The following is a 26169-nucleotide window of genomic DNA, read 5'->3' on the forward strand; positions in this document are numbered from 1 at the left end:
CTTCCCTGTCAATTCCTCTGCTCAGTGGTATCAGCGTGAGGCAGTTGACTACTGCACTAGGCTCCTTCTCTTGGTCATCAGGCAGAAGCTATTTTTGACCAAGCCCAATATTCAGGATGGCACCTCAGCTGTAAGAAAACTTCCACTGCAGCTGACAATAAATCATCAACCCAACAGTATTAACATCAGCAGAACTTTAACAGGTGAAAAATACAATACAGTAGATAGGCCTTCATGGACCTAAAACAGAGTTGCATGGAGAACAAAAAAATAAAATAACTGTACCCAACAGTCATGAGGGGGAACTGTATGTCTGAAGAACTCTTTGACAGGTGGACTGCCCCACCAAGAATGGCAACTCACAGATAAGGCTGTTTCCCATCCTCTAGTAGTATCTATGTGCGACAGTCTTAACAACCAGGATGCAGATAAGCAGTGCCCCCAAAATGCGATTGCCACCTGTTTCTGACAAACATTCCTATAACTAGAAGATGAGAACTAATGTCCTCGTTGTTCAGTGCCCTTCCTGCCACAGAGTGGGATGGGGATAAAAGCTGCTATTTTTGGAAATCAGGCAAATTCATCTTATAAAGATACATAAGCCTAAAAAAACCCGAAAACACCTTAAAACTCTCCTCTGCTTCCGAATACGTCTGGTTGTATCTGCACTGTGGGCGGGAAGGTGAAGGTGAAGGAGAAGGTGAAGGTGAAGGTGAAGAAGAAGAAGAAGAGGAGGAGGAGGAGGAGGAGGAGGAGGAGTTTGGATTTGATATCCCGCTTTATCACTACCCGAAGGAGTCTCAAAGCGGCTAACATTCTCCTTTCCCTTCCTCCCCCACAACAAACACTCTGTGAGGTGAGTGAGGCTGAGAGACGTCAGAGAAGTGTGGAAGTGTGACTGGCCCAAAGTCACCCAGCAGCTGCATGTGGAGGAGCGGAGACGCGAACCCGGTTGCCCAGATTACGAGTCTATCGCTCTTAACCACTACACCACACTGGCTCTGGTGAGACGCCATGGCTTGACTAGGACTAACATGGCTCTTTGTTTCCCAGACCTGTCTTCTTCAATGACCATTCCACTGCTGTCATGAAGCAGCTGTGAAGAATTAATACCTGAATTTCTCTCTATCTCCTTACCATAGGGGAGAGGTTTTCAACCTTTTTGAGTCTGCAGCTCCCTTGACCAACTACATTCTTTCTGCGGCACCCCTGTGGGGCTCAGGAGCCCAGTTAGGTCACCCCTTGCCTGCGGAGCTGCCAGCCTCTCACCCTTTTTTGAACACCTTCCCTTGTGGAGGGTTCCCTCAGCCTCCTCTCCCCTCTCCCCTTGGTAGTCCTCTGGGCAGCCGCTGCTGTCACCCCTGGTCTCTGAGCTGCCCCTCCCGCCCCAAAGAGAGGTGCATCTTCACACTGACCAATGGGAGGGAAGGAAAGAGGGACAGAGGCCATTGTTGCCTGCAGCACTCCTGACTATCATTCAAGGTAAACAACAACAACAACATTTCCTCCAGAGGAGGGGTGTAATCCAGCAACACCTGCATTCTAACTCTTAAAAAGCAACATGCTCAGATAAGCCCATGCCAAATACATCGGATGGTTTTAAGACAAGCTTCAAGGTGAAAACATGTTCCTTTTATTCAGTGAGACTATTCAGTTGTGACATGGTATGATCTCACAATGAGAACGTACCATTTCATAATGCATGTGTGATTAGTTGTGGGAAAGTGCCCACAAAGCTTCCTGACCTGTGCCAAACTTACAGCTGAACTTTTGAATTAATACTTCTCAAGACAATTGGTTGTTCATCTCATACACTTCCATCTCACTAGCTAAAACTACTATCCCAAGCACATAAGTGCAGAAGTTCCACTGTTATCAGTGGAGTTCAGTTTCAAATAAATTTTTCAAGACTGAGCATAATGTATGGATCTCATGGCACAATACGAGATTAAGGCTGCAGTCCTACACTCACGTAAGTGTAAGCCCTGCAGAACTTTTACTTCTGAGTAGAGATGTATAGGATCGTATTGTAAGACATGAATTGGCAGATGTTTGCAAGGAAGGCAGCAACTACTTCAAAATTTAGAAACTGCTGCCTCAGATGTTAAAATTAGTTTTAGCTTTAAATGTTAGTATTGGCCTCCCATAAATTCTGCACTGTGGCACTGAGGAAACAATAAAGCATATTGGGCTATAGCAGAAAGCAAGAATAGTATCAACCGGCAGTACCTTTGAAAAGCAAGGTGCATTTTCCCCCCAGTTTGTAACTAAAAGTGCAAACAAAAGCCTAGCAGTTTCTCTAGAATGCCCCTCTGCAAGACTATCACAGCTATCTAGCTGACAAAACACACAGCTTAAGATGGCTGTCCTGGTGAATTATTGCCCGTTATATTCCACTTAGGTTGATAAATAGAAAAAGAGAGAGAATGCACTGGAGTCAGTACAGCACATGCTATATGACTTTTCCAACAAGCGCTGCAGATGTTATACACCACACCACAAATATTGCTATTGATTTCTTTTTGGGGTTACATAAACCTCCTGGGCTTTGGTAAAACAAACCCAGCCGAGCAACTGTTTGGTGGGTACCATCTGCTTCTTCTCCAAGACTCCACCGCTAATGTATCTTAGGCAATCTTCAGAAAGGATGCTAGGACAAACTCTGAAAAGGCTCGCCATTTTTTTTAAGTCTCTGAACAACAACAGCATTTTTTAAATTAGCCTCCTCTAAGGTGAGAGATTCGTTCAGCAGCTCGTGAAAAGGAAGCGATGTGGTCAGCGTGAAATGACTTCTTCCTTGTTGTCCTTGGTAATTTGCTATGAAATCTCTGACGTGCCATATTCTAGGAAGAGAAGCAAATATATATATTTTAAAGTCTGGGGTGGTATTCAGTGAAGTCTTACTCATCGAGTTGACATATTAAAATTAAAGAGCATGAAAAAGTCTGTAAATTTCAACAGGTCTACAACAGTAAAAACCAAGCTGTATACCACCGTTATTTTGAATCATTTAGGGTACAAATACAGTAAGGAAAGGGCGGTTCAGGGAAACAAGTTTTTGACAGAACGCTTACATTGCCCAGTGAGTGGCATGTCCACTCAGAATCTGGTTTGTGTCAACTCAGCCTCCTTCACCACTAGGTTAAGTGTGCAAAATGTTTATGAGAATAAATTCATTAAACATTTGCCAGTTGGTTCAACTGAAGAGAGAAGCTCTGATCTTTAGCAATTCTCATAAACTATCCAAACTGGTATGTAAACAGCTTAGAGATTTCTTCTTTCTTCTTCTTCTTCTTCTTCACTTTATTAATTTTGTAAAATAAATAAAATATCCAAATGAACTAAGCTGCATTCTGATGGATTTTACTGCAGAGCTGCTAGTGTTGCTCTTTGAGAATATACCCAACCATTAATAGCAAGAAGGATAATCCTTTATCACACTCAAATCTATAGATTGCCCTTCCCATATAAACTAAATTTTGCCATTGCTTTATGCACAACAATCCTACAGGAAATGTAATAACGTGTTTAACCCAAAGTAGATGAAGTGCTTTTCTTCAGAGCCTCTTCAAACTTTCAAATAGGCTGATCCTACGCATGTTTATTCAGAAATCATTCCCAGTGAGTTCAACAGGACTCTCTACGTATTCATGCACAGAACTTCATACCAAAGTAACTAAACCTGAGAAATAAGAGGAACAGGAGACAAGGGGAATGTTTTGTTCTGTCTGCAGTAGAGAAGAGAATTCTGCCAACCAGAATTTTCATTGTTAACATATGTCTTCTGGTACAAAGCATGCTTGCAATCAGGGATATCTGTTCATATAGTACCCCCTTCCTTATCCTGCAATACTTGTAAGATGACAATAGAAGGTGTTCTGGTGATCTGAACAAAATGATGAAATGATGATGGCAAGGCAACGCACTGTTAGCCCTTATGTGAAACTATGTAAAAACAAGTTCTTGGTGTTATGAAACCAAGAAAGCAGGGTTTACAACATTGGATATAACCAGAACTTGAAAAATATATGATTCTAAGCTGTCACAAATCCAAAGACTTTGTGCTAACTGGCCAGCACAAAACAAAACAGTAAAGGTAAAGGTAAAGGGACCCCTGACCATTAGGTCCAGTCGTGACCGACTTTGGGGTTTCAGCGCTCATCTCACTTTATTGGCTGAGGGAGCCGGCATACAGCTTCCGGGTCATGTGGCCAGCATGACTAAGCCACTTCTGGCAAACCAGAGCAGCGCACGGAAACGCCATTTACCTTCCCGCCAGAGCGGTACCTATTTATCTACTTGCACTTTGACGTGCTTTCAAACTGCTAGGTTGGCAGGAGCAGGGACCGAGCAATGGGAGCTCACCCCGTCACGGGGATTCGAACTGCCGAAAACAAAACAGTATTGTACTACAAATTTTCATTTTGAAAACGATCATGTTTGGGACTTAAGAAAAATGGATTAAGTCAAAACTAAATGTCTGGTCTTGATGACTTCATTCTGAAAACCCAGATAGGTCTGAGATTCTTTCCATGGAATTCTTTCCATGTTACAATCTCTTCCTCTGTAAGCCTTAAACTCAACAGAGTATAATTCTAAATAGACATGTACAGGATTGCATTGCACTTGTAAGGGAGTGTGTTAATACGATCGGTTCTTACCTATGAGAAATATTAAAGTTTTGTACTATCCTTGTTCCATCTGCTAGCCAGATCTGGATACTAGTAATGGGTTCTGAATGATTTAATACCACTGTTGGTTTTCTCTTTTCAATTTCTTCTACATCTCTTTTTACTTTAGAAATTATTCTTGGTGTGGCACTGCAAAGTAAAAGAAAACAACATGAACTCAAACAAGGTAATATCACCTCTCCAAGAAGGGTCAGGCCACACACTGGCTATTCTTATTTTCTGATGACTTCAAAATGCTTCTAAAGGCTAGATAGCTTTAATCCCATCAACAACAAATAGATTAAACAACAGCATTTTCACTACATCCTTAAATGATGTTTAAATTAAAAGCAGACAGAATTTTTCAATCTATTTGGTAACGTTAAAAAAAGGGCATTTGAGGCTGGCAGAATACCTCAAGAATAAGTATGTAAAAACTTCTATCTCATTAAAATCCGTGTTCTGCTTTTAAGCTAATACGCACTCTACTAGTTCAGTTCCCACTTCAAGGGAGAAATGATTTATAATTTGCCTCTTTGTGGCTTTATTGTTTGAAATACGATTCTCTTTCTACCTTACCATGGACTTTATTTGTATTTTTACTGGAAAGACAGAGATATCACTATTTTAAATCAATCAATCATAATATACACAAGAAATCTGAATGGCAAAACTATGCATGAGAAAAAACAATTTCTAGAAAATAGATTAAGCTCTATCAATCAATAAGATTGTGTCTACCCATCAACACCTCCCGAAACTTTGAAATAAGGGAGAACTTGCGTATTTTTTTGATAACCCCTTCCAGTAAAAGGAGCACACTTGGGTCCGTGCCATTGTCAAGTACAGAACAGCTCCCAGAAGTAGCATTTTAACATTGCAACCTTCCTTCCTCAGCATACAAACTTCATTTTTAATGGAAAGCATGGGACAGGTTTGCATGTGTATGGTGGAGCCGACCTGTTGCCTTGTACATGTAATAAGGTAAAGGTAAAGGGACCCCTGACCATTAGGCCCAGTCGTGGCCGATTTTGGGGTTGTGGCACTCATCTCGCTTTACTGGCTGAGGGAGCCGACATACAGCTTCTGGGTCATGTGGCCAGCATGACTAAGCCGCTTCTGGCGAACCAGAGAAGCACACGGAAACACAGTTTACCTTCCCGCCAGAGCAGTACCTATTTATCTACTTGAAGTTTGACGTGCTTTCGAACTGCTAGGTTGGCAGGAGCAGGGACTGAGCAACGGGAGCTCACCCCGTCACAGGGATTCAAACCGCCGACCTTCTGATCGGCAAGTCCTAGGCTCTGTGGTTTAACCCACAGCGCCACCCACGTCACTGTACATGTAATGGCAGAGGACTATTTCTTAATCAGAAGCAGAGATCATTTTGGCCGATATCTCCTCCCCCACTATAGGTCACATCTGCGACATATTTACAATGGGACACAGTCCCAATGGATCAGCATAAGGGATTTTTTCCCCCAAGTGACCTGGTCTGGATAGGGTTCAATATCTTCCCAACAACAATGGCTAGTCAGATAAACAGGTTGGGTTAACGCGGCTAATTAAATATTGTCAGAACAGCAGGACCGATTAGGCATCCTAATGAACTCTTGCCCTGCACTTTGAAAGGGAATAAGCACAGTGGTGATTGATAAAGGAGCTGTTCTGTTGCTACGGTTGTTGCTATAGCAGTTTCTGCATTTACTGTTCTTTTTGGCGTCAATCCTGTACACACTTTACTGGGAATATGCCTCATTGGACTCAGCAGGACCTGCTTCTGAATAGATGTTTAGAATTAGACAGTTAACATCATTACTAATGATTTGTTAGTTGCTGGTGAGGTAAAACCTTCTCGGTAGTGGCACCCCGCCCTGTGGAACGCCCTCCCATCAGATGTCAAGGGAATAAACAACTACAGTGGTACCTCTAGTTACGAACTTAATTTGTTCTGGAGGTCTATTCTTAACCTGAAACTGTTCTTAACCAGAGGCGTGCTTTCACTAATGGGGCCTCTTGCTGCCGCTGTGCCGCCAGCACACGATTTCCGTTCTCAACCTGGGGCAAAGTTCTCAACTTGAGGTAGCTCTTCCAGGTTAGCGGAGTTTGTAACCTGAAGTGTTTGTAACCTGAGGCATTTGTAACTCAAGGTACCACTGTATCTGACTTTTAGAAGATATCTGAAGGCAGCCATGTTTAGGGATGTTTTTAATGTTTGTTGTTTTATTGTGTTTTTAATATGCTGTTGGGAGCTGCCCAGAGTGGCTGGGGAAACCCAGCCAGATAGACGAGGTATAAGTTGTTGTTGTTGTGAGAGGTGAGGTATAAATTGTTGTTGTTGTTACTACTACTACTACTACTACTACTACTACCCTGTGCTAGTCTAAGCCAACTGCAGCAGTAGCCACTGTAAGAGGGCTAGGTCTTAAAGCAAGTTGCCTATCTCTCTTTTACAAGTTATAATCAAAATCCTGAGAGGCAGGCTAAACCTATGAAAAAACCCTGTTGATATTGTAATCCTATGCATGTCTACTCTGAAGTAAGCCCCGCTGAGTGCTCCCAGAAAAGTGAGTATTGGATTGCAGTCTCAAAGAAGGAAGCAAGAGCAACAACCTTAATTATTTCCCCAAACCATTTTTTAGTTTTATAGAAATACCGGGCTCTTCACCTTCCTAATCTGTAGCCTTGTCCAGAGAAAGGATGGAACGGTGGTTTCCTCAAAGCATACACCTCGTTCTTCTTATCGTCTACCTTAATGTCCACCTCTTCTTTATCACAAATCTTCTGCAACTCAAGAGGCAGCTCCCTGTAAAATAAACATAGAAAAAGTTCCTATGCGTGTGGAAAATGATATTTTAAAGATTTTAGTTGAAAGGAAAAATGATAGCCACTGTTATAGGAATTCTAGGGTCTCAAATATAGAATAGATGTTGATAATTGCACAAGGTAAACACACATACATAAGTAAGTATATAAACCACATCTAAAATAGTACAGGAGAGCAATACAAAAGCCACCTTCGCTCTTCTAAGGACACTAAATATTTCCTCTGCCTCCTTAATCTCCCTTGCCTGAGAACAGATAGCAATCAGGGGAAGTTCCTGAAAGGATTCCTCTCTTATATCTTTGAACCCCTTTTGTATTAATTGTTATTGTTTGCTCTGCACTGAGGGATGTCTGACTAGCATCCTGATTGTCTAATCAAATGCTGATGTTTTGTGTAAATTGTGTCTGGAACTATGTGAAACTTGCTAAATCCTCAGGAATATCACACCTAGGCCTGCCTGAGCCATAGTAACCCCACCTTATGTGTGATGGAATTTCTGACTGTTTGTAGAGGGGATGACCTCCGTGCCAAAATGCAAACCCTTAAAAGAGATGTTTCTTCTTGGTTCTGGGTCTCTCTTGCCTCCTTGCTAGGAGGGAGGGAACTCTGTTGCAACAGAAAAATAAAGATCTGCTTTGCTTTCACTGCATCCTGCCTCCAACTATTCATCTATGACTTAGAGGACTCAGTCCCTTGGGGAGTTGGGCAGCAAAAGCCAACCACCCCTATTTTTCTTTACCACCACAGTTACATAAGAGCAACAACATAGGCCATGGTTTATGGCAAACAAGGGCTCGTGGTTTGCCCCCTTCAGACAAACTATGAGCTATAACCATGGCTTATTCTTGGGTTCACAGTTCACGGTCTGTCTGGAGCAAGCCCAGGTTCATACACTACACTAATCCTGGAGTGGGGAACTGTCCAGGCACACAGCAGGCATTCTCAGAGTTCAATAACATATTTCAACAAGGCAAAAGCATGTGAAGGCGGGACAATGAATGGCATGACCTAGGGAGAGGGTGCATGTGGCTGGGGAGGTGGTATGGTCTAGGAAAAATCCCAAGGGTCAAATTTGGAAATCTGCATTTGCCTCCCAGGCCTCCTCATCCCTGTGCTAAACCAGAGCAGAAACAAAGCTGTGCTTGTGCAATTCGGCTCAACATACAAAGCTGACTTGCCCTTTTTTAATCGAGTTCAAGAAACGTTGGTTTGCAACATCTGTGTAGCTTCGGAGCTCGCCATCATTCACCGTGAATCCATTTTTCCATAATTTAATTGTTGTATCAACCTGCAAAGCAAAATAAACTCAAATGAACATTATGTCACAACAAGCAAGCATCAGCTTCATTAAACATAGCCAAATAAAACAGAAGAGAGTGGCATAGGAAACAGCCTTATGCCAAGTCATTCATTAGCCCACCAGCTCAGGGTTTATTTACAACAGGGGGTCAGCAACCTTTTTCAGCCGTGGGCCAGTCCACCGTCCCTCAGACCATGTGGTGGGCCGGACTATATTTTGAAGGGGGGAAAAGAACAAATTCCTATGCTCCACAGATAACCCAGAGATGCATTTTAAATAAAAGCACACATTCTACGCATGTAAAAACACACCGATTCCCTGACCATCGGCGGGCCAGATTTAGAAGGCGATTGGGCCGCATCTGGCCCCCGGACCTTAGTTTGCCTACCAAAGTTTGCTGACCCCTGACTAGGCAGTGACTCCCCAGGGATTCAGACAGGGCCCTTTCCCACCCACCCCTTCCCAGAGATACCAGGAATTGCACTGGGGAACATTTGTATGCAGAACATTTGCTCAGCTATTGGCTTTGCAACAACTGAACCTAGACCAATCTATGCGAGTGCTGTCACCAACAAGGAATGAGTTGGTTTTTAGTATGCACTGGGACTAGAAAATCATACCAGAACATCTGGATCTGCAGATTTGGAAAATAAAGGGCATGGATATGGGGACACATATATATTCCACACACACCCTTTCCTTATCTTTGTTACTTGCATTCTGGGTGGGTGGTAGATTTCAAGTGGAGGGTGGGTCCTCTGGAGACAACAGTTTAGCTGTGTCTTAGTGCAGACTCAAGGGGCGTGGGTTGCGCTGTGGATTAAACCACAGAGCCTAGGACTTGCCAATCAGAGGGTCGGCGGTTCGAATCCCCGTGATGGGGTGAGCTCCCGTTGCTCAGTCCCTGCTCCTGCCAACCTAGCAGTTCGAAAGCACGCAGTGCAAGTAGATACATAGGTACCGCTCTGGCGGGAAGGTAAATGGCGTTTCCGTGCGCTGCTCTGGTTCGCCAGAAGCGGCTTAGTCATGCTGGCCACATGACCTGGAAGCTGTACTCCAGCTCCCTCGGCCAGTAAAGTGAGATGAGCGCCGCAACCCCAGAGTCGTCCGCGACTGGACCTAACAGTCAGGGGTCCCTTTGCCTTTAGTGCCATCTCAAGTCATTGAGACTGACATTCCACAGCCACTGCTGCGCTGAACCAGGATTTGGCAGCAATAGCAGCAGATATGTTCTATGCTTATGATAATACTTTATCCTCTTGCTAATTACCGTATTTTTCGCTCTATAAGACGCACCAGACCACAAGACGCACCTAGTTTTTGGAGGAGGAAAACAAGAAAAAAAATATTCTGAATCTCAGAAGCCAGAACAGCCAGAACTGCGCAGTGAAAGCAGCGGTCCCTCTTGCTGTTCTGGCTTCTGGAATAGCTGCGCAGCCTGCATTCGCTCCATAAGACGCACACACATTCCCCCTTACTTTTTAGGAGGGAAAAAGTGAGTCTTATAGAGCAAAAAATATGGTATGCTGTTTTAAATGTGCATTTTATATCTGACTTCCCATTAATTATGTTGCTTTGAATGTATACTTGAACTTGTTCAGTACAGAATAATGTTTTATTCTGGATGGTTTTATTTGATATTTTAATGTAGGTTGTAAACCACTTTGATCCCCCCCCCCTAAAATTATAATGCGGCATAGGAATGAAATGAAGAAGAAGACAGCTTGTAGTACTGCATACGTTAAAAGAAAAACCTTAAACAAAATTGTACACAACTTTAACTCACATACTCTATTTTTAACTTGAGACTGTTGCGTGCATACAGCTCCAAATTTCTGTGCTTCTTCAAAAAGGTCATCAATAAAAAGATCACAGCCTTTCTGGTCTGCACCATCATGAATTTGGTCATCAGTTCTAGGTTTGCAAGCCCTGCAAAAAAAAAGGGGGGGGGGAAGGAAGGTGCATATGAAACACATTGCTTGACTTAAACCACATGTCTATTGGCCTGTCAGTTATGTTAAATCTGAACCAAACATTCTTGTAAGCATTCCAGAATATTATGAGCGGGCACCTTGTCCTAAATACTGCGCAGTAAGATAGGAGTATCATAGATCAGGCCAGCCATAGAACAGGAGGCTCACAAATCCCTAAACACCAGCAACAGCTAGTTATATTTATTTGAAAGTATCTTCTGCTTAACAAGGCAGCCTCAGTAACGTACCTGGAATCAGAAAAACCACCTCCATCCTCCAAATCAGACGAGGTAGCTAACTTTTGGCGCTTGCACTCTATAATAGCCCGCTCTGTAATACAAGTCTCCTTGAATTCTATAATGTCCCAGTTCAGATTTATAATTTTTGTTCTCAAAGTAAACTTAGTGGTGTTTCTGGTTATATTTCAACCCAGCTACCAAGTGTCACGTATAAGGCCAAATTTGGTAGGGTGGGATGTGCAGTGGGGGAGTTCATATGCAAAAGGAGTCCACAGGCTGCTTCCAATTTAGAACCAGATTTAATGTGGCCTGGCAATTGGCTCATTTTGATATGAACAATCTAGACGTGCTTCACATTCCTTTGTTAACTGCAAGTGTAGCTATCCTGGTGTATCGACTCTCAGGTCACTGTGGCAGTCTTATTACTTGTAGTAAGACAAGAGGACTAAATATGTGTCATTTTAATGGGCCCTAGTTTATTATCTCTATGTTTTCAAATGCAAGCCACCTTGTGCTTCTTTGAAAATCAAGTGGAGTGTATATGTTATATATGAGGAGAGCAGGACTGTTCACATATGGTCCCTAAGATCCTGCCTTGCTGCAGATTATACTAGACAATTCTCCAACCTTTCTCAACTTCTTCTCGTGTTTCAGTCTGCAGATTTATCTCCAGCTCCTTCTCTCTTATTTATAAAATATGGTCCCTGGTCTTCAGTCGAAAAATACTCTTTGGGTGACAACATTAGCAAGTAGAGATATCCTCCACAGTCAACTATCTAGTAACACTGTGTTTTGTTGTTGTTGTTGTTGTTGTTGTTTAGTCGTTTAGTCGTGTCCGATTCTTCGTGACCCCATGGACCAGAGCACACCTTTAGCTTAAGAACAGACCTAAACTAAGCATTACTGAAGGGTAGTCATTATGTTTATATGTAATATATATGTGCACATTTTTTAAAACAACAACAAACCTGGAACACATTTAATTATTGATCTTAATAATTCTAAATTATTAAAGAACTTAAGATGGTAATACAATATGCATGTCTGAAGTGGTCCATTTATACTTTATGCATAAACAAAGATCCACAATGCAAAAGCGAGTTAGACATTATACTGATTAACAGCTCTATGGATATTTTACTTTACCTTGCAATCTTATGTGTTCAGAAGTCTGTTCCACTATGTTCAACGGGGCTGTAACAAACCCCTATATTCTGATGCAGACCTATAGAGTATCTGGGATTCAGAAGTGCTCCAGAGGAAACTGTGTTTTGGATTTTGTGTCCAATACGTTTTCTCAGTTTCAAATGGTTTTTTCTTCTCCTCAGGCAGAAAATAGAGTGAAGCCCCTTCTCTTTCTCCCTCTTCCAAAATAAACTTTTTATAGAATGACATTTGGTTAAATTGGTTTTTTAAAAAATAATAATCTCAGCTTGACTGAGGCTTCCCAAACCTGCATGGTTTTTTTTGCAAGGAGTCACCAGAAAAAAAGCAGCCACTGCCAATGAGTCTCTGCGGCTGCCCTAGTTGCATGTCCTGCCTGGCCTGCTCCTTTGGCTCCTTCTCAAAAGAGCATTTTCCACCTCGGGGTGGATCTTGAACCCTTGCCCCAGGAGGCCTTTGCGCTCTCTCTGCAGACCCCCTGCCTTGGGAGCTCTGTGTGTGCCACATTGTGTAGGCCAGCCTTTCTCAACTTTGGGTCCTCAGATGTTGTTGGACTACAACTCCCATCATCCCTAGCTAGCAAGGCCAGAGCTCAGGGGTGATGGGAGTTGTAGTCCAACAACATCTGGGGACCCAAGATTGAGAAACACTGGTGTAGGCTCTCCTACCTCCCATTTCTGTATTGGGTTCACAGAACAGCGGATAGGAGGGCCACGGGTAGATTCCCACTGGGAATGCTGTGGCATTGTATGTTCTGTGTGTTGTGATGGAGGAGGCAGGCTGGGGGCATGACCCCTATCACTGTGACTGTTGTTTAGTTTAAAAGGGCCAAAGCTGCACTGACCCCAAGTTTCCAATAATTTATTTATTTATTTTTATTTATTACAGGCAAGTTACAGGGAACCAGGCAGAGGGCCTTCTCGGTAGTGGCACCCGCCCTGTGGAATGCCCTCCCACCAGATGTCAAAGAGAAGAACAACTACCAGACTTTTAGAATATATCTGAAGGCAGCCCTGTTTAGGGAAGCTTTGAACGTTTAACACACCACTGTATTTTAATACTTTGTTGGAAGCCGCCTAGAGTGACTGGGGAAACCCAGCCAGATGGGTGGGGTATAAATAATAAATTAATTGTTTTATTGTTTTATCTATTTATTTTTATTTTTATTATTACAGTGGTACCTCAGGTTAAGTACTTAATTCGTTCTGGAGGTCAGGACTTAACCTGAAACTGTTCTTAACCGGAAGCACCACTTTAGCTAATGGGGCCTCCCACTGCCGTTGCGCTGCCATCGTGCGATTTCTGTTCTCATCCTGAAGCAAAGTTCTTAACCCGAGGTAATATTTCTGGGTTAGCGAAGTCTGTAACCTGAAGCGTTTGTAACCTGAAGCGTATGTAACCCAAGGTACCACTTTATTATTATTATTAATTTAAGCAAAGGAAAGGGAAAGAAGCCCGATGCAGTGATGTATCCAACTAAATAGTTCCACTACTTCAACGACTTCTGTGCACCATCGCTACATATTTTCTGGGATTTCCTCCCACTCTTTGAAGCAGATTTAGGGGTTGTGCAGAGAGAGAAGAGGGCAGAGAACATACATTGTTCAGCTCCAAGTCCAATTATGCAACTGGATACCACCCATGATCTTTCACATTTACTTGCAAACATATACACACAATTACACAAAACATTTAAGAGAGCATTTAACGCTCCTAAAATATACTGTATAGGTACAAGTGCTGGGTGCGTGGGGGTGGGGTGGGGTGGGAAAACCCATTCATCTGCTCCACAAACAAAAGCTGTTTTGGAAGGAAAATGTTGCTTTTGCAAAGCAAAAGATCAGAAGAGAGCAGCTTTGTTCTTTAACAGCAAGCTTACCTCGGCACTTTATTATAAAGGAGAAGGCTTAATAACGTGGCGTGACAGAAGCCATAACGCTCCCTTCAGCCTGCAGCTGCAGCAGCTGTGTCCTTCAAGAGGAGAGGAAACCGTGAACAGGAAGCAAACTAGCCTGACAAAGCATTTAAGGCTCCGCAGGACAAAGGATTTTTAGGACACGCAATGTATCCAACAACTAATGATTAAGGCCTTGTTCCAGCCAGGGCGGGTTGGGACTAACACTACTAGCAGCCTGTCTCCCAAATTTAGATGTCATCGTATGGGCAGAGTAGCCAAATCATTCAAATGCCAGTGTTTCCCTTGGTCTAGAATCTAGATATATTTACATCAGCGGGCCGATCAGACGGACAGAACCTCTAGGCCTTCTTGCGTCACGCCTGGATCTGTCCACTAGTCCCCAAGCACATACCCAAATTCAGGTGTTGCGGTCAAATCTTACTCAGAGTAAGCCTACTGAAATTAATGGACCTAACTTAATTTCAATGGGTCTGCTGCTCTCAGGGGGGGCTTAGTTGGATACCACCAGTGCTTTTTTTCTGGGGGGGACGCAGGGGTACGCATACCCCTAAACATTTTGTGAATCTTTGTACTTTTGTCCATTTACTGTATTTATTTTTCCCGATTTCAACTATAAAATGGTGATTTTCTTGAGTCAAAATGACAGTACCCCCAAACATTTTTTAAAGAAAAAAAGGACTGGATACCACCTTCATCTTTCATTCAGGCACCCAATTACTTGCATGTATCAATTCCCCTCTCCCTCTTATTCTTTACACAAGCTCCTTCCCCAACAGAAAACCCCTCTCGCCTAGCCCTCCATGGTAATTATTGTGCCGTCCGTTCCCAAGTTCTCTATGCTATGGTTCATCCCTGCATGGGCTGGATCTTCAGTTCCCAGTTCTTATGAGTTGCTGCCACTGGTTGGGGGATGTCCTGAAGCAGAGGACCTCATGCATTATATCTTGCGCTGCCCCTTATATAATGAAGCAAGAGAAAGATTTTTAGCACCTATAATGCCCAGGTCCCCTGGCCAGAACCCCTCTGACATGATTTTATATCTCCTCGCAGACACAGATAAGCGTGTGACCTGGCGTGTAGCACTCTTTGCAACTGCCGCTAGGAAAATTAGAGCAAATTATATAGCCAAGGTAGCCACCAACTGTAAAGGAGATGAATTTATTTGACCCTATCTACATCAAGCTATATTCTATCTTTATCACCAAACTCCAAATATAATTGCGCATTGTATTAATTAACATTATTTTTTAATATATTAGTGGCCATCTGATAATTTCAGCTTATAAATGTTATTGTTTAATGTCTTAACTTGTATATTAAGGTACTTTTATAGCTCTGTTTAGAGTAGGTAATGTCTTGATAATATAAATGTTTTAAGTTTTTTGTATCAATCCAGTATATTTTCTTTTAATTGTTGAATGATTCTGTGTACACTGCGGCAGTAAAACTATGTGCAATGAAACTGACTGACTGACTGCTCCCACTCGTGGAAGGTTGGGTAAAGTTAATTTATACTCATCCCTCCTTCCCTCAACAGCCCTGCTGTAGATCTTCCATCCTGGAATAAAGAGAGAGAGAGAGAGAGAGAGAGAGAGAGAGAGAGAGAGAGAGAGAGAGAGGAGGGAGGGAGGGAGGGAGGGAGACTCCCCTATATGACTGATGTATCTATGTCAGAATCTGTCTGGACTTTCACCACCAGGGCAAAAAGCAACACTCCTCTGGAAGCACGACACGGACCAAATCAATAACAATGCCTGGGTCAGGGCTGCGGCTGCCAGACAATTATTCCCAATAACAGCTGGCTTGATAGCAATTTGAAGCCCCCAGCGGATTTGTCCCTCAAAGTATGTGCCTCAAGAATTCGTTCCAACCTAAGCAATAATGGACCCCTAATTGCCCCATGGGTCACATCTCGACTCCATTACCAAAGGCTTATCTATTAACAAAAAATCAGTTTCGTTGTAAGATCGTATTTAAAAGGCATGAGATCACAAACAGGAAAAATGCAACGTAACCGAAAAATACCCACCATTCTTGTTTCAAAGTTTCAGACTTGTTGACTTCTTGCATTGTGCTGCACCTAGCATTGGGGTGAGAGAGAGAAAAATCTATAAAAGCCAAGCAACACAGATTTTCTTGACTGAGTAAGACTTTGGAACCATTGAAGTAATTTGTTTGAAATACAGATTGCTTTTCCCACGAAGGTCTCCGATTCTTATGTAATTTGACAGATACTGACTTTGAAAAAGAACAGGAAGACACTTATGGGTCCATGCACTGGCACTACTCTGATAGTTAACAAACCACCAAGTTCATTATTAATGTCAATCGTCCCTCCAAAAAACATTCCCAACCATAGCTGGGCATGTGAGGGACTGGAACACAAATGGGTACATGGTGTTCTTTTAGGGCTTGTGGAAATTGGGTAGGGGGCAGAGGAGGGTGCCAGGCAACTTGCTCCCAATAAAACCAATAAGCATTAGATCCCACACAATGCACATACCATAAAAGGGAGGCTTGCCTGACTGGCAAATCCCAGTAAACTCCCACTTTGCACTCAGGTAAGAAGCGACATGATTACCACACGTTTGGTTCATTGACACTGATGGACAACCGCGACTAGAGACAAAAATTCCCCGAAATATGTTCCAATGGAAAACATATATATTGCTCCACCCAGTAAAACTGTTTCTCTCGGTAGTGGCTCCCACCCTGTGGGACACCATCCCTTCAGATGTCGAGGAAATAAACAACTACAATGGTACCTTGGTTCTCGAATTTAATCTGTTCCAGGAGTCTGTTTGACTCCCGAAACTGTTTGAAAACCAAGACATGGCTTCCGATTGGCTGCAGGAGTTTCCTGCAGTCAAGTGGAAGCTGTGTCGGATGTTCGGCTTCCGAAAAACGTTTGCAAACAGGAACACTTACTTCCACGTTTGCGGCTTTCGGGAGCCGTTTTGTTCGGGAGCCAAGCCGTTTGAGACTAAGGTACTTGTACCACTGTATCTGACTTTTAGAAGATATCTGAAGGCAGCCCTGTTTAGGGAAGTTTTTAATGTCTGGTGTTTTATCGTGCTTTTACTATTCTGCTGGGAGCTGCCCAGAGCGGCTGGAGAAACCCAGCCAGATGAGTGGGGTATAAATGATAAAATTATTATTATTATTATTATTATTATTATTAATCATCATCATAATCATCCCTGACAAACGAATCTCAGTCGAGCAACTGGGCATATACAAGGAGAAATAAGATGATGGTTGCTGTGATTTTTGCATTTCGAGGGTTGGACTTGATGGCCCGTGGGTTCCCTTCCAAAGCTACAATTCTGTGATTCTATGGTCATATGACCAAGAGTGTAGGGAGTGAAGTTCGCACAAAGCCAACTCTCTCTCACACCCCTTAACACAACCATTCCTTTTTCAAGTGCAAATCACTGAGTGCCATTATTAATGTGCACCCCCCCCCCGCAAGTATCCATCCACAACTCATAAAGATCCTCTAATTCAGGGGTCAACAGTGTCTCCTGCGCCGATTATGCGGCGGGCCGGAGAGCGGAGGAGCGCGTGCCCATACACTATTTCCGGCGCACTTCCAGGTCAGAGGAGCACCGGAAATAGCTTGTGCGCATGAGCATGAGCCTCTTCCAACCCGGATGTGCACTGGAAATAATGCTTGCGCATGTATACAAGCTATTTCTGGTGCTCCTCCGACCCGGAAGTGGGCAGCTGCACAGCGCAGCGCCAGTAAGAGTGGGCAGCGGGCAGCGCTGCAGGCTGGATAAACGAGTCCCTTGGGACTTATCCAGCCCACAGGCCTTAGTTTGGGGACCCCTGATGCAACTGATGCCCTATGCATATGAGAAGCACGGATCCGCAAAGAGACCAAGAAGTAAAAGTAGTGAGTTGCCAACCACACAGCCATGATATTACTGTACTATCAGTGTCATCCTCTGTGCAAGTGTGTCTTGTTTGAGGGTGACACTATGATGAATAGGATAACTGCTCCTGTCTTTCTTGTTCTTTGAACATTAATATGTGTTAAGTTGCTGTCGCACAAGGATAAGCCATCAATTAGAGTCTGTCTGTGTAGCCAGCTGCAACAGCAGAACCAGCAGATTGGAATTGGCACTGTGTCCTTATATGTGACAGATTATTTAAAATCTTTGTGCCAAGCTACATGGTATATAGGAGGTGTGTGGCCAGAACTCTCTTTTAAATGAAAAGTAGCCATGGGTGGTTGCTGATTTGACCAAGAGGAAGGGATGTTTCACTCCTTGGTGCAGTTTTCTCAATCAAAACTGCCATCACCCCTCAAAGATTTTTTAGGTAAAACAATACATCTCCACTCGTGGCAAACAGAAGCTCAGATTTGGAATAAATCACCATCATAATACAGTGGTACCTTGGGTTAAGTACTTAATTTGTTCCGGAGGTCCGTTCTTAACCTGAAACTGCTCTTAACCTGAAGCACCACTTTAGCTAATGGGGCCTCCTGCTGCTGCCGCGCCGACGGAGCACGATTTCTGTTCTTATCCTGAAGCAAAGTTCTGAACCTGAGGTACTATTTCTGGGTTAGCGGAGTCTGTAACCTGAAGCGTATGTAACCTGAAGCGTATGTAACCCGAGGTACCACTGTATTGATAAAAGTATTTTATACCTCATAGGTGGGAAATGGTAGCATGCACCAAAAAACACAATAAAAAGAATGAAACATTCATTAAAATATAAATATACATGGAAAAAGAACCCTGATATTGTCAGCTCCCTGTGGCTCCATTTCATTAAAAAAGAAAACATTGGGGCATCCAACAACAGATCTTCTACATGGTACTTTGGCCCACTGAAAATTTAATACCTTGGTAGCATGAGAGTCCACAATGGCATTACTTACAACAGTGGAAACCATGTCCTGTGCCACCACAGCTGAAGTCTAATTTACCAACTGTTTCCCTGCCAACATGGAATGGCTGGCATAGGTGTGTGTTTGCCCCAGTGATTATGCCCATGGACAAGGGGGCTACTGTCTCTTCTAGCAATGCACTTCCACACAGAAGCAACATTTGCATCTAGCTCCTAGGTACAACGCTAGGATTTATCACCCATGTGCCTTCTTATGCCATTGTCCGGAGCACACACTGCGGTGTTTGCATGGCAGTAGGCTTGGGCCGTATATTTCATCAATGGTCTTTTCTGTCTCTCCAGGCAGAAAAAAGCTACAATACAACACAGAGACCGCAGGATATCCCTTGTACATATAATTGCAAACACAGAAATAACAGTGCAATCCAAACAAGAAACTATGGCACCTCTCCAAAACATGCAGGGACCATGCCAGAAATAGCTTACATCTTCATCTGATCGGTACTCGTACGGCCAGGAAGAAAATTCTTGGTTATCCATAATTATAAGAGAAATCTGCTACGGGGCCCATAAACGAACGGGAGCTTGCTGTGCTTTCCAGAACATTTTGCCCAAAGCATGTCAAGCCAGGAGAGCTTAAGAAGCAGCTGCACTTCAAATTTCACAAATTAACAGCAGCAAGCTAAACACATGCACAATAGCTAATCAGAATACTGTTTTGTGTTCTGGAATCCTGTAGACCGGGAAAGGTGCTGTGCAGAAATTAATCCAAATCAGGTCAAAGGAAACTGGTAACTGCTTGCATGTACAGTTGTAATGAGGGGCTGGGAAACAGAATTCCCATCTATCTCCCTAGCCCAACCCATATGTGTTTTCATGGCACCAATAGGCAATGTAATGCAGCTAGACTTGGTTCTCCTAGCCCAGAATGGTCTAGAGCACTCTTCTAGATAAGCCTCTGGCAGATGTAACACCCACAAAATGACCAACAGCTTCCTAGATAGCAAGAGCTTCCTAGAGCCAGTGTGGTGTAGTGGCTAAGAGCGGTAGTCTCGTAATCTGGGGAACCAGGTTCGTGTCTCCGCTCCTCCACATGCAGCTGCCGGGTGACCTTGGGCCAGTCACACTTCTCTGAAGTCTCTCAGCCCCACTCACCTCACAGAGTGTATGTTGTGGGGGAGGAAGGGAAAGGAGATTGTTGGCCGTTTTGAGACTTCTTAGGGTAGTGATAAAGCAGGATATCAAATCCAAACTCTTCTTCTTCTATTCCTTGGGTTGGCTCCGTTGCTGCGAAGCGCAAAAAACATCCTTATTCTAAATCTAATCAGTTCAGCAAAAAAGATCCGCAGAAGAATTAGGGCAGGTGCCCCCAAACTCGGCCCTCCAGCTGTTTTTGGACTACAATTCCCATCATCTCTGACCACTGGTCCTGTTAGCTAGGGATGATGGGAGTTGTAGTCCCAAAACAGCTGGAGGGCCAAGTTTGGGGGTGCCTGAATTAGGGTAAAATTCAGAGAAGGGCCACGTGGGAAAGAAAGAGCAGGATTTCCACCTGCTAAAAATAGTGCCACCACTAGCAGTTACAGCATTTTGGCCAGTTTGGTACCAGTGCGAGTCCCACCGCCACCAAGGCTAATTGCAATGTGGGGAAGCAGATTTTTGTTGAAGTCAACGCTGGGGAGGTAAGGGTTAAGCCTCTCCATCCTGTGTGCTGTGGTCCCAGTGAAAATCACCCCCCTGCTTAGTATTAAACAGAAAAAAATCAGAAGAAATTGCTAAAGACAAATGCCTGGTTTGGCCCTTTGGCAAACACACCATGTTTGCTTTTCCCTACTTGTTTGAAAACTAAGCACTCTTAATAAAAAGAGCCTGGAACACAAGACTTTTTTAACTAGCGAAAGAATATTCTGAATTAAAAGAAGCCATTTTTTTTAAAAAAAATAGACTTACGATGTGCAAACCATCAACAATCACCAGCTGCAGGAAAAATAAATTATGTATATCAAGAAGCCTGAAATCGGGAGGGATGGAGGTCAATAGGGAGTAGAAGAATGAGTTAAGTTCCTAAAGATATAAAGAAACAAATGTGAAGACAAAGAACTGTAATGGAAACGGACAATATTTTTATGTTATGTTTAGACATTTTCTATCTATTTTTTTCTATTTTTTTGTAACTGTGGATTTGTTTTTCCTTTTTGTTTAATTATATGAAACTCAATAAAAAGAAATGAGTAAATAAATAAATAAATAGACTTACAACTTTGGGGCTTTTCTCCCCCCCCCCCCCCCGCCCGCCTTCCATTTCCTTCTCACTACAATTAGATTCATCCATCCAAGTTTATATTTGCTGTTTTGCTGCTAGGATGCTTAGCAGCAGTTCAGAGACATGCCATCAGCACTGCAACACCAGCCAGTTGCCCTCTTAAAGGCACACCTGCCAATAAACCTGGGTATTGAACAACCCTACCAGATAACTGATCAAAACATTTCCATTTTCAAAATAATCACGTTCAAGCATAACACCTTCACCAGGTTAGCTACCGATAGTGGAAGCCCAAGTACTGAGATGGCAAACTTTATTTCTGACATTACCCCTAATATGCTTAATCTGAAACACGTCGGGATTTGACGCTTGCTCTCTAAGAATTTTGATACTCACTTAACAGGCGCATAGACACACTGCCTTCAGTAGGGCTGACCCGCTAGTAAGACTGAAGACCTAAGAGTGATAGCCTATACTACCTATATTTGTCTACTTAGAAGTAAGCCTCGTTAAATTCAATCAGGCTTATTGCGAGGTAAGGATTGCAGTCTTAATTGGCTTTTATAGATCATACTTGATGGTATGGGTTTATATCCTTTTGGCTCTATCTGTACTTTTACAGGGAAATATTTAAATTAGAAAATGTCATTCTATTCAGCATTTATTTCAGCAATTCATCACCTCTCCCGCCCCCCCTTCTGCAGGTGGGGCCTGAGGTAGAGACTGGCTTACCTAGCCTACTTCCCAAAATCATAGCAGACTCCAGATCTGAGCTGGGATCTTCCCGATTCATAGCTCAAGTTTCTGAGCTACAGCATTACATTACTTCCAATCAGCTTTACCATCAGCAGGTACTGACAGATCTTCCAGGTGTCAACAAAAACAAATTATTGCAGAACATGTTTCCATGAGCCATAGCCAACATTTATTGACAGATGAAATGAGTTAAGTAGTACAAAGAAGTCTCTTTCCCCCAATGGCATGCATTTGTTTGTTTTTGTAACAAAGCAAGGCAAAAAAGTCAAACGATAGAGCGCAAATACATGCAGATGTATGCAAATCAAATGTGTGCATGATCAACCATTCCATAGAACTTTCTCTATCCATTTCCAGCACCTGCGGCAACCAATTTGTCAAATTTGCTGAATTCCAGTTTGGTAGCATCACATTGAAGTCCTCCTTTGAAACTTATTTTTTGGTTTAAGAATATCCTGTTGCTGGGATGAGGAACCTGCAGGTCTCCAGGTGTTGCTGGACTCCAACCCCCATCTCCTACTGGCTTCTAGGTATAAGCATTTATTGTCTAATTTGAGTCCATTTAACCTCTTCTACAAAGGATGACCTGCAGCCTATAGGGCATCCTCCAAAAGCTATAGAGTGCAATTCCCATCACCCCTGAAGAATCTTGGAAGGGACCAATGGGAGCTGCAAGCCAGCAACATCCACAACAGCACTATGTGGCCTGTCAACAGGAGGGAACATTAGTGGAGAATGGCCTGCATCCATGAGCGTAGCCTTGGCTACACCCATGCCCTGGATCACAGATGAACCAACTCCCAACGGCACGGCTGGTGTCATACGGTTCCCCCAAAGTGTTGGGCAGCAGATACCATAATTTGTTTTAAACCGCATATAAATCAGGCATGGCCAGACTTGGCCCTCCTGCTATTTTGGGAGTACAATTCCCATCATCCATGACCACTGATCCTGTTAGCTAGGGATGATGGGAGTTGTAGTCCCCAAAACAGCTGGAGGGCCAAGTTTGGCCATGCCTGATATAAATAAAAGACCAATAATACCCCCAGCAACTCATTGCATGGCCAGAATGCAGGCTACGGTGTGACCAAAGCATCATGCAGTTCCTGTATCTTGTCATGTTTGCAGCTACCCTGACAACGATGAATCATGGTGCAAAACAACAACAGAGAAGGGAAAAGCAGCAGGTTGTCATGATTCCCTTATATGTCTTTCGCCACACATTTGCATTACTTCTACATCTGTGCAAAGGTTCTCGGAAAATCCCACTGCCATGTCAACAATCCTGTTTCCAAGATACATGAGAGAAATAGCTTTGCCGCTAAGGTTGTTATCCAGCCACCCCCTTTAAAGATGTGGCTATATGAGCCTTCTGGTAAAAGGCAGAAGGGACATGAGGACACGATACCAACTTCCATTTACCAATCTAACTTGTTAATGTCTACACACTAACTAGTAACAGCTCCTCGGGGTTTCAGATAGGGGTCTTTCCCAGCCTTTCCTGGAGATATCAGGGCTTGATTCAGGAACCTTCTACATGCAAAGCCCATGCTCTACAAAAGGAACCCCCAAACTTGGCCCTCCAGATGTTTTGGGACTACAACTCCCATCATCCCTACCTAACAGGACCAGTGGTCAGGGATGATGGGAATTGTAGTCCCAAAAACATCTGGAGGGCTGAGTTTGGGGGTGCCTGCTCTACAACTACTGAATCATAGAATTGTTGAGTTGTAGGGGACCCCGCAGGTAATCTAGTCCAACCCCTTGCAATGCAGGAATCCTGCCCAAAGCCATCCCCAGGTGGGATCGAACCACCAACCTTCCGAGATGCAGCACTAGTAGGCTGTGACAATTTTTAGTAAATATAGTAAATACTACAACTAAACCGATTATCCTCAAAACAGCAGCACATTGTTATAATAAAGGACAATGCTGCTGGTTGCCACCTCAAAAATTTTCATAGTAATATTTAGCATGGTGGTGCTGCGGGTTAAACCACAGAGCCTAGGACTTGCCGATCAATAGGTTGACGGTTTGAATCCCCGTGACAGAGTGAGCTCCCGTTGCTCGGTCCCTGCTCCTGCCAACCTAGCAGTTCGAAAGCGGGAAGATAAACAGCATTTCCATGAGCTGCTCTGGTTCGCCAGAAGCGGCTTAGTCATGCTGGCCACATGACCCCGAAGCTGTACGCCGGCTCCCTCGGCCAATAAAGTGAGATGAGCGCCGCAAGGCCAGAGTTGGTCACGACTGGACCTAATGGTCAAGGGTCCCATCACCTTTACCTATACATTTTAGTACTGCGACTGAACAAACCGCACACATAATTGCAATAACTCTTATCGGCAGGCTATATTGCCATCTGCATGGAAGAGGCAACTGAGAAGTTTTGAAGCAGCTGTTGTGACTGCCGCCGCTCCACTTCCAAGCTCCATTAACAGTGCTGGTTTTTATCTGGGACTACAACTCAGGTGGCGCTGTGGGTTAAAGCCTCAGCGCCTAGGACTTGCCGATCGAAAGGTCGGCGGTTCGAATCCCTGCGGCGGGGTGCGCTCCCGCTGCTCGGTCCCAGCGCCTGCCAACCTAGCAGTTCGAAAGCACCTCCAGGTGCAAGTAGATAAATAGGGACCGCTTACCAGCGGGAAGGTAAACGGCGTTTCCGTGTGCGGCTCTGGCTCGCCAGAGCAGCGATGTCACGCTGGCCACGTGACCCGGAAGTGTCTCCAGACAGCGCTGGCCCCTGGCCTCTTAAGTGAGATGGGCGCACAACCCCAGAGTCTGTCAAGACTGGCCCGTACAGGCAGGGGTACCTTTACCTTTACCTTACAACTCCCGTCATCCCTGACCACTAGTAATGCTGGCTGGAGCCAACGGCAGATGGAAACCACCATCTGGAGGGCCCCACGCTGCTCTTAACATCTAGCTGAAAAATAAAAAATAAAAACTGACAGCGAAAAGGCCACAGATGCTTGAACTTCGCACCTAACAAGGAAGCGCAAACAAGACAGGATTATTGCGTTGTTTTTATTTTGAGGTTTTAAATTTTGGTTTTGTTCTGTGAACCGCCCTGAGACCTCCGGGTACAGGGCGGTATATAAATCCAATCAATAATATAAGTGAATGTGTAGAGTGCTATAAAACCTCCGAAAATGTTCAAAGCCAGGTGCATTTATACCCAGATCCGAAGTTTGGTGCCTGCAATCCTATTTATTATGCGCGCTTGGAAGTAAGCGCCACCTAACGCAATGGGAACGACCTTTAAGTAGACGTAAGGCGAGGAGGATGGGACGCTACAACCAAACCACATTTACCGATCCACTGAACAGGGGCGAGGGGGCTTACTCGTGAGCAAACATGCTTCCGGACCTGCCTGTAAGGGTTTGTTTTTGGGGGGAGGGGGGGACACAGCTCCTTGCATAACGCAGCAGACGCTATAAACTTTCTGGAACTTCAGACACCAAAACCTACAAACCCGACGGGGCGATCTCGGCGCAGCCCAAGAAGCCGCTCCATGGTCCCCGGCGCAGAAAAAGGACAGATCGCCGTCGGCCCGGTGGGTGCCCACCCAAATGGCCCAAGTCTCTTCCCCCACCCCACCCCGGAAGCCAGAAGCCCCTACCCCGCCTCTCCGGTGGAACATCGACCCTTCCCGCCAGGGGAAAAGAGACGCGCCTTCCTTGCCTGCGCGCAACTTGGCCGAACCCCCGAAGTGCCAAGTCATGCTGTTGCCCCGGGATGCGTCAAGTCCCTGACCCCCGAGGGCACCGCCGGGAAGAATTCTCCGGAGCTCCGTAGGGGATGGAACCTCCCCCCCCAAACCCGGTTGTATCCTCCGCTGCCTGCGAGAGGCCCGCCATCCCTTCGCTCTGGCCCTTACCTGCCGCCCCCTCTGCGGGAGGAGAGCAGCCCGATCCCCACCGAAGCGGCCGCCACGCTGCAATGTTTCCCTTCGATTGCGCTATAGCGCCGGCGGACGGCGAGCCGGGCAGGGGCGGCACCGGCGGCTCCTTTTTTTCCGCCCACCAAAGAGGAGGGCCCTGGCGGGGGCGGAGCGGGAGAGGCGGCGCCAGGGGCTCGGGGGCGCGGCGCCCGTCATTGCTCAGGTGTCAATGGCGCGGGGGCGACGCGGTCTCGGTCGCGCCTTGGCTGCAATCGGCGGCGCGCGCAGCTACTGCTGCTGCTGCACGTTGTTTGCAAGCAGA

The 26169-nt window shown here is 44.5% G+C and overlaps 1 protein-coding gene across 3 annotated transcripts; it reads right to left on the reverse strand.

The window, feature by feature from the left end:
* Positions 1-1610: 1610 nt before the first annotated feature.
* UBXN2A (UBX domain protein 2A) lies at positions 1611-25992 on the reverse strand. Of its 3 annotated transcripts, none has more exons than XM_081906577.1 (7): positions 25845-25992; positions 16121-16171; positions 10588-10726; positions 8676-8785; positions 7339-7476; positions 4662-4820; positions 1611-2843 (listed from the first exon to the last, which is right to left on the reverse strand). In XM_081906577.1, the coding sequence occupies exons 2-7, from the start codon at positions 16159-16161 to the stop codon at positions 2651-2653; spliced, it is 780 nt and encodes a 259-aa protein (XP_081762703.1). In that variant the 5' UTR covers positions 16162-16171; positions 25845-25992; the 3' UTR covers positions 1611-2650. The 3 variants fall into 3 exon arrangements, with proteins under 3 accessions (XP_081762703.1, XP_081762704.1, XP_081762705.1); XM_081906578.1 differs by having other exon boundaries at positions 7339-7472; positions 8672-8785; XM_081906579.1 differs by lacking the exons at positions 16121-16171; positions 25845-25992 and having other exon boundaries at positions 10584-10686.
* Positions 25993-26169: the final 177 nt, after the last annotated feature.

This window comes from Podarcis melisellensis, assembly GCF_964234715.1.
Source record: "Podarcis melisellensis genome assembly, chromosome: 3".
Classification (NCBI taxonomy): domain Eukaryota; kingdom Metazoa; phylum Chordata; class Lepidosauria; order Squamata; family Lacertidae; genus Podarcis; species Podarcis melisellensis.